The 12,853-nt window shown below is 36.5% G+C and overlaps 1 protein-coding gene across 1 annotated transcript in view; it reads left to right on the plus strand.

Moving 5' to 3' along the window:
• The window catches only part of LOC107583848 (enhancer of mRNA-decapping protein 4-like), a 23,858-nt gene extending 20,016 nt beyond the window's left edge, over positions 1–3,842 (plus strand). The window contains exon 21 of the mRNA XM_016270203.1: positions 1,975–3,842. Coding sequence (XP_016125689.1) covers positions 1,975–2,158 — 184 coding nt within the window. The 3' untranslated portion in view covers positions 2,159–3,842. The remainder of the gene's footprint in view (positions 1–1,974) is intronic.
• Positions 3,843–12,853: the final 9,011 nt, after the last annotated feature.

The following is a 12,853-nucleotide window of genomic DNA, read 5'->3' on the forward strand; positions in this document are numbered from 1 at the left end:
ACATAAATCTAGAATTAAATGCAAAAGTAAAAAGCATTGAATGATGTGTTGCTTATATTTATTGTTTAAACAAGTCTGTGAAAGATTGTATTACTGTACTGTGTAAAAAAAGAATTGCAATGCTGAAAAAGCATTTTCAGTGACAATGTTTGGATTTGAAATCAAAATAATGGAATGATTATAATGTTGGAATAAATGTTGTGTTTGTGGTAAACAGCCAGGGATCAGTAGCAGACTCCTGTGTGAAAGCTGCTTCCCCTCTCACAAGAGTCACCTAAGAGGGGAATTTCCCCCATTTCCAAAAATGAAATTCAGGCCCTGAATAAATGTCTAAAAATCCTGATTGAAGTATCACTGTAAATAGTTATAAATTATAAAAAGAAGGCTTTAAAAAGATCAGTATCGTTGATCGGTATCGGCAGATACTGCTTTCGGTGATGGGCGATCTGTGATCGGCCTCAAAAATCCTGATCGGAGCACCCCTAAGTTAAACATCACGTTTTATCTTTGCAAATAAAGGTTAGCAGAATATAAGATGTGAACAGTGATTTCTATGTACCGGGAATGTAATATCTCCCCAGGCCAGTAGATTATAGTTGAGATAACAGCACTGTGGGCTTAAATGTATTGGAACAGGGCCTACACATGTGAAAATAGAGCAAATTGCTATGAGGCATGAAAGCTTAGCCATCTGGACAGAACTGTACCGCAAAGTCCTAGGGATATTAAGGTCATTGTATTACTTTTTTTTTCTTAATCGGAAGCTTTAACTTAATGATCGCTTGTAAGGTAATTAAGATGACCTCTGTGCAATATGCAGCTCAAGTCTCTGGTGGTATGATACACCAGTCTATTAATTTTAAAAGATTTCCCAGATAGTTTTCCAGACAGGTGGCGTTTCAATAATCCTTGATGGACTTTAAAAAACCCAAACAGCCTGGAGAGAAGACCAAAAAAAGCTGTAGCCCAGAATAGCTTAAATAAATAACAAGCATGTTCTGTTAGCACAGCTGTCAAAAAAACAGCAGATTTGTGTTTGAGGACTGGAATGAACTTGTGCTGGCCGCATACACTACCATTATTTTTTTGTTTTTCAATAATCAAAGATTTAAAAGACATTTACAAAGTTACGAAAGGTTTATATTATAAATGGATGCCCCCCCCTTTTTTTTTTTTTTTACACTTTTATGAAAACATGCTGAATACATTTATCACAGATTCCCTTAATATATTAATCAGCATAGCTATTTTCAACATCAGTTAGCACCTTGTCTTTTAAAATTAGCATATTAGAATGATTTCAGAACGATCATGTGACACGGAAGTAATGGCTGCTGAAAATTCAACTTTAAAAGGCTCAGACCTCTTGCACTTTTTGAATTTAATATTAATACATTGTTAGAGGTCTGGCCCAGTGCAAAGTGCTTCTAATATTAATGAGAATTGGCTTCAAAGCAAACTGGTGATCATAACAGGAGAGATTAAAGGAATTTAGCCTTACTGCAAAACCACTTTGATAAAATAAATGATGTAAATGGTGCCTCCAGTTGAATCAAAGTCTGACGTGAGAGAAAACATTTGCTCCGTCATAACAGATGATTTCATAATGTTAGCAGGTATTTTACAGTCTTAAGCCAAGAAACTCTAAATGCCTGGATTTTTAGCAATTTTTTGGGTTCCCATTAATTTCAAAGGCACTTGTTCGGAAGTACGCAATTTGAAATCTGCCAGTTTTGCTCATGGAAGCTTATCCACAAACCTTTCACTAGTGACATAAAAAGCTGTAGAAAGGGAAAAGTTTACATTTCATGCTTTTAAGATCCATGGACAAATATCTGCAATATGAAATGTTTTTCATTTATGAAAAATCTGTTTCATCAATATGCAGAGACTTTTGAATGTCCATCAATGTAGAAAGATCCCCTCCCCCCCACCAAACATGACCACTTTCTCCTTTCTCTCATTCTTGTTTAGCTATCTTGAAGATGCTGTAATGAACCTGGACCATGGAGATCCAGTCACCAGAGACCACATGTCTGCAGTGCTGTCCCAGGTACGACAGAAGCTCTTACACTTCCTGCAGCAGGACGCCCACAGCCCTCTGAGCAAGCGCGCACGGCGCCTCATGATGATGCTGCAGGGCCTGGTCAATCACTAGAGCCCCTCTGGATGGTGCAGCTGACATCTTCACAACCCCTTAGTCATCGTTCTGCAGTCTCCTAGACGACCGTCATGACCTCATATCACCCTGCTGTTCATTTGCCTTATCTGTGCTCTGCAGCTTATTGGCTCTCTCAGAAGCACTTGGGAGTTGTAGTCCCGGCTTGGACTTGGGATATATTGGCGGTTTTGGACTACATCTCCCCCAAACTTTCCGTCCCTCGTTCCTTTCAGACTATTGTTGATATCATTTGATACTGCATGTGAAAAATCCTTAGTTTGTATGCAACACCATCATGAATGCAGAACGGGCCATGGGCTACTTCAGTTATTTTCATTATGCATTCAATACCAGGAGACCACTTTTTTTTTTTCTTTTTTTTTTTGCTTCTTTCATTCTTGATGCATCAGGAACAAGACTGTGGAGAGCGTGAGAGAATGTAAACTATAACGTGAACACTCCAAATTTCGCATGGTTTCCTGGCTGATCTTTTTTCTCCTTTTATTTCTTGCGGTGAAACGCCTTTGAACGCTGGAGACATGGAGACATTATCATCACCGCATGAATATTAGCCCTGTTGGTTTTTGATAAAGGTTGTATTTAGGCCACTTATCCTTATCTGACTCCACTGATCTGCTGAAAATAATTTGGCCAAGTTGCTGCTTTTTCATGTCAAGTTGGAGCATCATACATGTTCCTGGAGTTTTTGTTAATGCTGTCAGGATTTGAAAAGTTCTAACAGATTAACTTCTGGGCAATAGCAAAAAATTTAGCCACACAGTTGATACCATGTTTTTTTCAATCAACAGAGCCCTGTAAAATATGTAAGAGGGCTTATTACATTACCAAGGAAAGCTAACAACATAGTTATTTAGAATTTCTTCAAAAGGAACCTTGAGTCTGTAACTTGCAGTACGTCTGTGAGTCTCCAGAGGGCAGACATTTATGTATATTCTTTCTAATTTTATATGCTGCTTCTGTGATTTATTTTCAGTTCTTCTGCAGAATTGCACTACAGCGAATGCAACAAGGCTCTTAAAAAAAATAAAACCTTTTTTTGTTTTTTCTGTGAAATTGTTTCTTTCTGTATCACATCACCCAAATATTTGAAAGTGGAGGAGAAATGCCCATTTTCTGCTCTGTTCGAGTTAGTTGATTGTATTTGATTTAGACTGAGATTGCCAACACTTGTTATTCATTAGGAGGGTATTTTGGCCCTATGATAAAGGAAGAACAAAAAGAAAGTGCCTTATCAGACTGTTGCGTATCAGATATTGGTAATCGGGTCCTCTGACCCAACATTGGGCGCCACATTGGTGTGTGTGTGTGTGTGTGTGTGTGTGTGGCCTATATCCAAGCAAATTTTCTTTTTCAGTAAAACACGGAATTGGAGTTAGGAATGGACAAGTTTGTTACTGAAACATTTTCTTACAAGTGCTGTAAACTGTGATCTGAGTTTATTTTTTCAGCCATTTATTCCTCAAGTTTCATGCTAATGTGACGAGAAAGTGCCGGCCCTGCTGATTGTGTTTGTGTTAACACATTATTTGTTCCCGTCGTCTTTATTTTTAGAGCTGTGCATATTATATCCATAGCCATTTGCAGCAGTCAGTGTGGCTCATTAGGATATTTTTACAGGGTGTAGGCAATATGTCCTCTCTTGCTTTTTTCTCATATGTATAAAAAATAAAGCTCTTTAACAGACATGAGCCTGATGCTTAAATATGAGGCGCTAATAAGGATATATTAAACTCGCCATGCTTGCATGCTAATGGTGAGAGCCATGTATTCAAACATAGTTAACCTTTTTACGAATTCAACACCCCAATTTTGTTCAAGATTTGTACACCTGGATTAATCTTGCTTCATCTTCATTTCTCTTTCTTCTATAGTATAATGTCCAGCAAAGGTGACCCGTGATTGAATAGATTAACTGATTCAGTTTTATGTTACGTCAGGTTGAAAACGTCCTCTTGTCAGTTTTAAGATTTTGTTGCCGTGCAAGGTTAATTGGTTTTCGATGCTGTTTTAGACCTGTCTGATGATGTTGGGGTTACTATACTAATACACAATGCCTTCAGTTTTTGAGGCTTACAGACCTTTTTTTTCCCCCGTCAAGAGATTCGCATTGCAGGTTGTGAATGACAATTTAATTGTTTGTTATTTTTTCCATTGTGTTTTGATTTTTGTTCCTTGTGAATGCAATTCTGTTGTATATTTTACACTCATTTCTTTCATCCTAGACGTTTTGGAATAAAAAAGGAAAACATTGTTCAATGTTCAGTTGGACTGCGTGTGTTTTCTTTTCCATATACGTGTTTTAATTGTAATAAGCTGTGATACCTCCTTCCTTACACCATTTAATATGGATAAAATGTAAGTATTTAAGAAAAGACAAACATGAACAAAATCATTTGAAATTAATTGAACACCGAGAAGAAAATATAAATGCTTGAGAAAAAAAAATCAATGTACTAAATATTTAAGATGCATAAAACTTTTTAAAAATTATCATTTCATAAACTGCAGTCAAGCATTTTATTTGTGAATAAGTTCCACTTAGTAATAGTAATTTGCTGTTGTGAATTGTTTTTAAAACTCGTGAACATGGGATATCCATCAGTTATTCATGCATTACATGCAGAATATAATATACAGTGGTGTGAAAAAGTGTTGGCCCCCTTCCTGATTCCTTATTTTTTTGCATGTTTGTCACACTTTAATATTTCAGATCATCAAACAAATTTAAATATTAGTCAAAGATAACACAAGTAAACACAACATGCAGTTTTTAAATGAAGGTTTTTATTATTAAGGGAAAACAAAATCCAAAACTACATAGCCCTGTGTGAAGAAGTGTTTGCCCCCCTGTTAAAACTGTGGTTTATCACAAGGGTGGCCCAACCAGTTATTAGGTTTAGGGGGCAAACACTTCTTCACACAGGGCCATGTAGTTTTGGATTTTGTTTTCCCTTAATAATAAAAACCTTCATTTAAAAACTGCATGTTGTGTTATCTTTTACTAATATTTAAATGTGTTTGATCTGAAACATTAAAGTGTGGCAAAAAAACAAGAAATCAGGAAGGGGGCCAACACTTTTTCACACCACTGTGTGTATATATGTGTGTGTGCAACATACGAAACCTGTATTATAAAACCGGTTTATGTAATTATAACTGATACAAACTATAGTAATACTTTATTTTAATGTTCTCCTTTGTTACACACATTGCATGTATTTATTATGGTAATAACAGTAAATTATGCATAATTACATGCAACTAACCCTAATTCGATCCCAATAATGAGTTCGTTGTTAATTAATATTACTGCTTAAATGTAGTATAATTACTCTGACTGTAACCAGGACACCTTAAAATAAAGTGGAACCGAATATAACAACCGATTCTGCAGTAACTATTAGTGTAATTTTAGTACATTTTATTACAGAGCATTAGTCACTCACTATACACTCAAGTAACGTTAACGTAAAATATAGGTTTTCAAATATGAATATATATGTACGTCAACTACTGACGTTAGCATTATGTAATGTTTGCTGATGGCTTAATGAAAGTGTATGTAGAATAGATCAGCGCGTAGTAATGCGTGAGTGAAATGAAAAGTTGTGCTAGAGACAAACCTCCGTTGAGCAGTCAGTCGTGTTCCCGCAGCCTCCTCCCCTTTACTACAAGATGCGCGCGCTAGTGAACCATTCATCACTCCGCGCAATGCGAGCTCAAGCTCTGAGTTTCTATTAAATGAACACACATCTATCTGAACTCCCTTCAGTTTCTGTGCACTGGGATCTGTTCAGGATGACACCCCTCCTCTGCAACGCCTGCCTCATCTTGCCTGTTGCTCTACATCTGCGTAAGTTGATGCTAATACATTTAGTCAATTGTTTCAACCGGTCTTTTAAATGCATAAACACGGACTTCTGATCAAATGGTTTAGAGGTTGCTCGCTCTTTCTAGCCAGCATACACACGAGTCAAACCGCATTTTTGGTTTATTTAGGCTGCGATGAATCAGCTTCAGAGATATTATGACAAACGTAGATCAGGAGAGGCTGCCTATCGGATTATGTTATTGTTCATGGGCTGTTCGTGGGATGAATGAGTAAAACAACAGATACAAAAAAACATACGGGCGTATATAAGTGTGTATCTGTCCAAAAGTGCTGCAGAGTTCAGATCCAGCGCTGGAGTTGAGGCGAGCTCTGGATGTTGCTTTGGAGTCGATGCAAATGTTGATCTGACTTATTTCTCTCGAGGATTTCATCTGTGTGTGGGAGAAAAAACAACAACGATAGTTACAAATCATGAATAAAAGCAGCTGTTCTGCAACTCACAGCTCTTCTCTCCGGAGAGTAAACCGCTTTTGCTCGTTTACGGAACAAGATGTAATCAGTCATAACGTGCGTGAGGGAGGAAAATGTGTTTAAGCCGTGTGTAGGATTTACAATAGACGAGCAAGTGAAATTGTATGGAATTGTGGTTATGATTATTTATAATGATTCCGGTTCTTTAATGGTTCCATTGTTAATTCTTTTTGTAGCCTAGCCTACTTTATAGGAAGAAATGTTAATAAAAAAATATATATGAAAGAAAAAGAAAAAAAGATCAAACGATGACATTAAGACTTCAAAAGAACAGAAATAAATGTAATTCTTGGCAAATGTGCTCTAAACCTTTTAATTAACGTTACTTTTTAAAGGCTGTATAAAGTTAAACATTAGTAACCTTTTTTTTTTTTTTTTTTTTTACAAAATATCACTGATTAATCTAACAATGTGTGCCTAAAAAGTGGTCATATAAACAACTAGTGAGTCTCACGAGCTTTAAGTACAACAAGTTTATTTCAATTCGGACGCCACGAAAGCTTGTAATAAACTGCAGTTCGGTAAGGACGTCACATTACAGCAGTAACGGCTCCGACTGATTCATAAGTGTTTTGATTCACTAAAAAAATGAACCGCTTCAAAAGAGTCATTCGCTCGCGCGGCAATCGAACTGCCGTTGTAGCGCACTTTGTGGTTTTGTTTCACTAAAAAGAACCGGCTCAAAAGAGTCATTCGCTCGTGCGGCAATCGAACTGCCGTTGTAGCGCACTTTGTGGTTTTGTTTCACTAAAAAGAACCGGCTCAGAAGAGTCATTCGCTCGTGCAGCAATCGAACTGCCGTTGTAGCGCACTTTGTGGTTCTCAGCGCAGCCGACGTTATTAATGACCAGATATGCAAATTTCGTATGCCTGGGCATTAGACGCTCATTGGCTTATCTCCACCTATCAGCTGCGAGCCCGCCTAACAAGCGTCGCTATTGGTTGGGAATTGTGTGTGTTCTATCTTCGCTGAGTGTGTAACTTGTACAGGCTGCTCGTAGCCTCTCTCACGGCGGGATTGAATATCGTTCCCATAACGGAGAAATATCTCCGTGATGTCTCGTGAAAGCTCGAGAGGGAACGCTCCGGTTACTATCGTAACCTCGGTTCCCTGAGAGCGGGAACGAGACATCACGGTGGTCGCCGTGTTCGCTACTCGATCAGCTAGAGCTGCGTTCAGTATCCGATTCTGACGTAATTGTCACGTGCACCGCATTTTATACTGCCGCTTGAGCTCGTCAGTATTTGCATGCGGTTTGCATACTTCGCGTCAATTGGCCAGTCATTTGACTGGCGGGAGCCAATAGGACTTCAGGAAAGGTTGGAAGGGAAGGAGTTCCCATAACGGAGAAATATCTCCGTGATGTCTCGTTCCCGCTCTCAGGGAACCGAGGTTACAATAGTAACCGGAGCGTTTTGTTTCACTAAAAAGAACCGGCTCAAAAGAGTAATTCGCTCGAGATACGGACTACACGGACTACACTACACTTGCGCTGCATGTTTTTGATTCACCTTAAAGAAGTTGTTTTGATGACTCTGGTGTATGTATCAAGCCTGTTCAGAATCAGATAGAGCCCGTTCAGCCTACTGAATAGACACGTTATTTTTGAATGTGTGTTCCTCATAAATAATACCTATGAGCATTATACTATCACATGACTTTTGTTTATACTGGCTCCACTCCACAACAAGCCACCACAATTGTTTATTTATGAGCTTTTTTGTTCCTTTATTAAAAAGGACAGTAGGTAGGTTCTGGGAGAAAGAGGGGTGTTATTGGAACTTTTCAGAATAGCACGAGAAGAAACTTGACAGATAAAAAAAAATATATATATATATATATATATAACATATTTGTGAACCTGTAGGCCTATCTGAGCTGTTTTCTTGCTTTATATTACAAACTTGTGCACTACTGCACTATATAGCTCCTGCTGGGCCAGCCAGTTATTGTTAATTTATAATGCCATAAAATATGGGCTATTCATATATAACATATCAAACTTATGCAGCAAGTCTTATATGCTAGACCGTCCACATTATTAAAAGCAATCATTATTCTATGATACAACCACACTGTAATTGAAAGTATTTGGCAACTCAGAGCTTTAGAGAAGAACATTGTACATTCTCACAAACGTGCATTTACATTAGCTGATGTTTTGTTGTATCATAATTTCGAATAACTTGTAAACAAATAGTTTAATGGGGAGAATATGTAGCTGAAAATAAACAGTCAGTGTAGGATTAGAGACTGCAAAAGAAATCCATGATAATTGCTATAATACACTACAACACCTATTTTTAGCACGTCTGTCACATTGCCACACTGTAGAAGGACATATTTTGTTGCTACAGATGAGTTGAGACAGTGAACACAAGGGACTTGTAGAGCAAGTGTGGAAGTGGGTGTGTGGCTTTCCTAATCAAGTTCAATCAGTATAATCAAACACAGCTGGACTCGAATGAAGGTGTAGAACCATCTCAAGGATGCTCAGAAGAAATGGACAGCACCTGAGTTAAATATATGAGTGTCACAGCAAAGGGTCTGAATACTTAGGACCATGTGATATTTCAGTTTTTCTTTTTTAATAAATCTGCAAAAATGTCAACAATTCTGTGTTTTTCTGTCAATATGGGGTGCTGTGTGTACGTTAATGAGGAAAAAAAATTAACTTAAATGATTTTAGCAAATGGCTGCAATATAACAAAGAGTGAAAAATGTAAGGGGGTCTGAATACTTTCCGTACCCACTGTATACACAAGTGAATCAATGTTGAGTGTGAGAGCTAGAGTTAAATGAATAATGAAGAGAAGCGTCTAAGCGTTTGTTGGACTGCAGAGCCAGCTGTATTGACAGTTATTGTGAGTTCACTCCACCACTGTGGATGGACAAGGTCATGGTTTTGATTCTCAGAGAACACAGTCGCTTTGAATGAAAGCTTCTTTCTTGCTGTTTCCTATTAATGAAGTGACAAAAGGTCAAAAATAAGGAAATCCTGCATTCAGATAATAGACATTGACTTTCATATAGAATTATCCTTCTTGAAGATTCCTGTAGTAAAAGTAATGCTTGCAGACCAAAGCAGTATTCAGTCCCAATGTGCTATTTACTGAATGTACAACTCAGTCATTTATGAAAAAGACAGGATTTTTCATAAGTTGTAGTTCCTGAACTGTTTTTAAATACCTCACACTGGGTGGTGAGAATTTTTGATTTAGTTGAAATAGAATAATTTATATTTTGGTTGATTTTAGAGGTAGAAGAGAAAATCCTCAATCTTTTTGCGCTCTCGTTCTTTCCCCACATCACTTTCATATTCATACGCTTTTGGTTTGAAAATTTAAAGCGTGCTCTGTAGACAGTTTGCCGCATTGAAAGGAGCAGACACAACTTCTGAGTAAAGATAGTTTTAAGACTCCTTGAAAACTAGGACACTAATGTTTACCACCAAGGATATCATTCTATCAAATGTTCGTTTCTGCAACAGTAGTTACTCAGTAAATAGGAAGTGGTCTGATTTGCAGCATAGACAGAAAGAATACTGTTGGTGTTGTATGAAGTGCCAAGGTCTTTCACTCACTTGCTTTCTACAGAGTGTGTGGTGACTTTTGAATGTTTGAGACATCAGGACTTGCTTTCATTCAATACATATATACAGTACGTACACAGAGTAGAGTTTAATGTTTAATCCTCATTGAAAATCTGGGATTAAAAATTGGATTTATGTAAATAGATAGAAAAGTTACAGACTTTGAAAAATAAATAATATAAAAAAATAATGAAATAAAAATTTTAAATAAATTACAAATATTTATAAATAAAAATGTTAATGGTATATCATATTAATTAAAATTTTTCATAAATGTTATATTTATAAAAATCTGTGATTGTAAAAATATTTAGAAATCATATTAGAAATGCTAATTAAATCATTAAAACAAAAAGTATTCATTCATTTTTATTAATTTTTTTAGGGCTGTCAAATTGATTAATCACAATTAATCGCATCCCAAATAAAATGTGTGTACTGTGTATATGTCTATACAGTATATATATATATATATATACATGCATGTGTGTGTATTTATGTAAACATATATACACAGTACACACACATATATTATGTAAACACAAACTTTTTATTTTAAATAATATAAAAAAATAATGAAATAAAAATTTTAAATAAATTACAAATATTTATAAATAAAAATGTTAATGGTATATCATATTAATTAAAATTTTTCATAAATGTTATATTTATAAAAATCTGTGATTGTAAAAATATTTAGAAATCATATTAGAAATGCTAATTAAATCATTAAAACAAAAAGTATTCATTCATTTTTATTAATTTTTTTAGGGCTGTCAAATTGATTAATCACAATTAATCGCATCCCAAATAAAATGTGTGTACTGTGTATATGTCTATACAGTATATATATATATATATATATGCATGCATGTGTGTGTATTTATGTAAACATATATACACAGTACACACACATATGTTATGTAAACACAAACTTTTTATTTCGGATGTGTGATTAATCGATTTTGACAGCCCGGTCATTTTTACATTTCATTCATTAATTTTTATAAAATATCACTGAATAAACTCATGTTGTACAACCAGGCAGTACAGTGTCACAATAAGTAACATAAGAGTAACGATTCATGTCTTATTTAGTGTTTTTGATTCACCAAAAAGAACCAGTTTGTAAGAGTCATTTGATCTGAAATCAGACTACACTGATCGCACTGGTCCAGCAGTGTTGTTGCGTTGAATAACAGTGCCTTTTTTTAATAGCTTTTAAAAAACAAAAGATTTTCAAAACAAACGATTGTTTGCCAATTTAGTCGTCACCCCAAAACATAGACTAACATTGTTTTTTTTCTCTTCATATAATATCAAATTAGAAAAAAGTCATCTAAAATTTTTGAGCCTCACTATCCACAAATCGACCTTGTCTGAGTGAGTGTCTGGTCTTTCATTATAGACTCTGTATATAGCTTAGTCCCCAAATAAGCGCTGTGAAATGAACCAGCAGCTGAGGCATGACATCCCCTCGACTCCCCACCCCTGTGACACCGGGAATGAATATTCATGAGAAAAGTGACTTACTTCTATTGAAGTTACAGGAACTTGTGTCCTCTAGAACTAATGAATCCTGAGTGATTCAGTGGTGTGAGCATTTGTGTGCATGTGGTTAATGTGTGTGCGTGTGCAGAGAGAGAGAGAGAGATGGAGGGAAGGACAATGACCCAACTTGCAGGGGTAATTAAAGGCAGCTGAGCTGGACGCAGACTCTTCAGTGCATAGGGAACATTGTTTTTTTTACCCGAAAATCCAAGGTCACTGCAGTCCATCTCCCAGGTGGTAAATGTTGTGTGGGTTGCATATCTGCATCAGAGGTAAAATGGTCGCTGAATCCCTCGGGGCATTCTGAGGCTAAATGTGCAGCCAAATACGGTCGGTCATCACCCTTTTTTGCACTTTTTGGGAGGAAAGTCAACTGGTACTTTTAAATAGTGTATTTGACTCACTCAGTTAATGTGTCTGGTACATACCAAAATGTTTGTGATTATCCTAAGGGAACATCCTATTGTTAAAATTCAAACACAGCTTTTTTTTCTATCACACATCCTAGGGTTGGATTCTCCTTTAACTATAATGGATGAAGAGCACTAGCCAAATTACTAGTTGGGCTGTTGCTGTTTATTATTATAGAAAGACATCAGCTATCTGAGTGAAAGGACCAAACGGTCCTTTAGGCTTGTCTAGGCTTCTGTTTCAGTGGAGCTGTGGAGGTGGACATAAGGAAAGATTAATATGGCTGTCAGGTTTGTTTGATCACACAATGGCTAACCCTTTGAACCAGTTGAGCTGAGACACATACACTCAGTGTGGTTTTCTGTAGTTTCAGCCATTATGTGACAAGCATGAATAGTTTGACAGAGATTATCTGAAGAGAGAGGAACACTATAAAACAGTTATCACAGGATGGGGAAAACAACACACAGGATGACAGAGAGGAAGAAGAGGGAGTTTAGTTGTGAACAGAATGCAAAAATAAAAGAATACAAAAGAAGAGACTAGTTGAGAAGAGACAAAATAAGGTGAAAGCAGAGAAAAGACAAGATGAGAGAAGTGAAGAGGTAGGGTGAAACTAAGCAAAATGAAAAGAGATGAGACAAGAGACGAAATGAGCTGAAAACAGATGAGACAAGGAGACAAGACGAGATAAGAAATTAAATGAGATTAAATGAGAAGAGTCAAGATGAGGAGAAATGAGAAATGATGAGA

Source organism: Sinocyclocheilus grahami, unplaced genomic scaffold (assembly GCF_001515645.1).
Source record: "Sinocyclocheilus grahami isolate Dianchi unplaced genomic scaffold, SAMN03320097.WGS_v1.1 scaffold55.1, whole genome shotgun sequence".
NCBI lineage: Eukaryota > Metazoa > Chordata > Actinopteri > Cypriniformes > Cyprinidae > Sinocyclocheilus > Sinocyclocheilus grahami.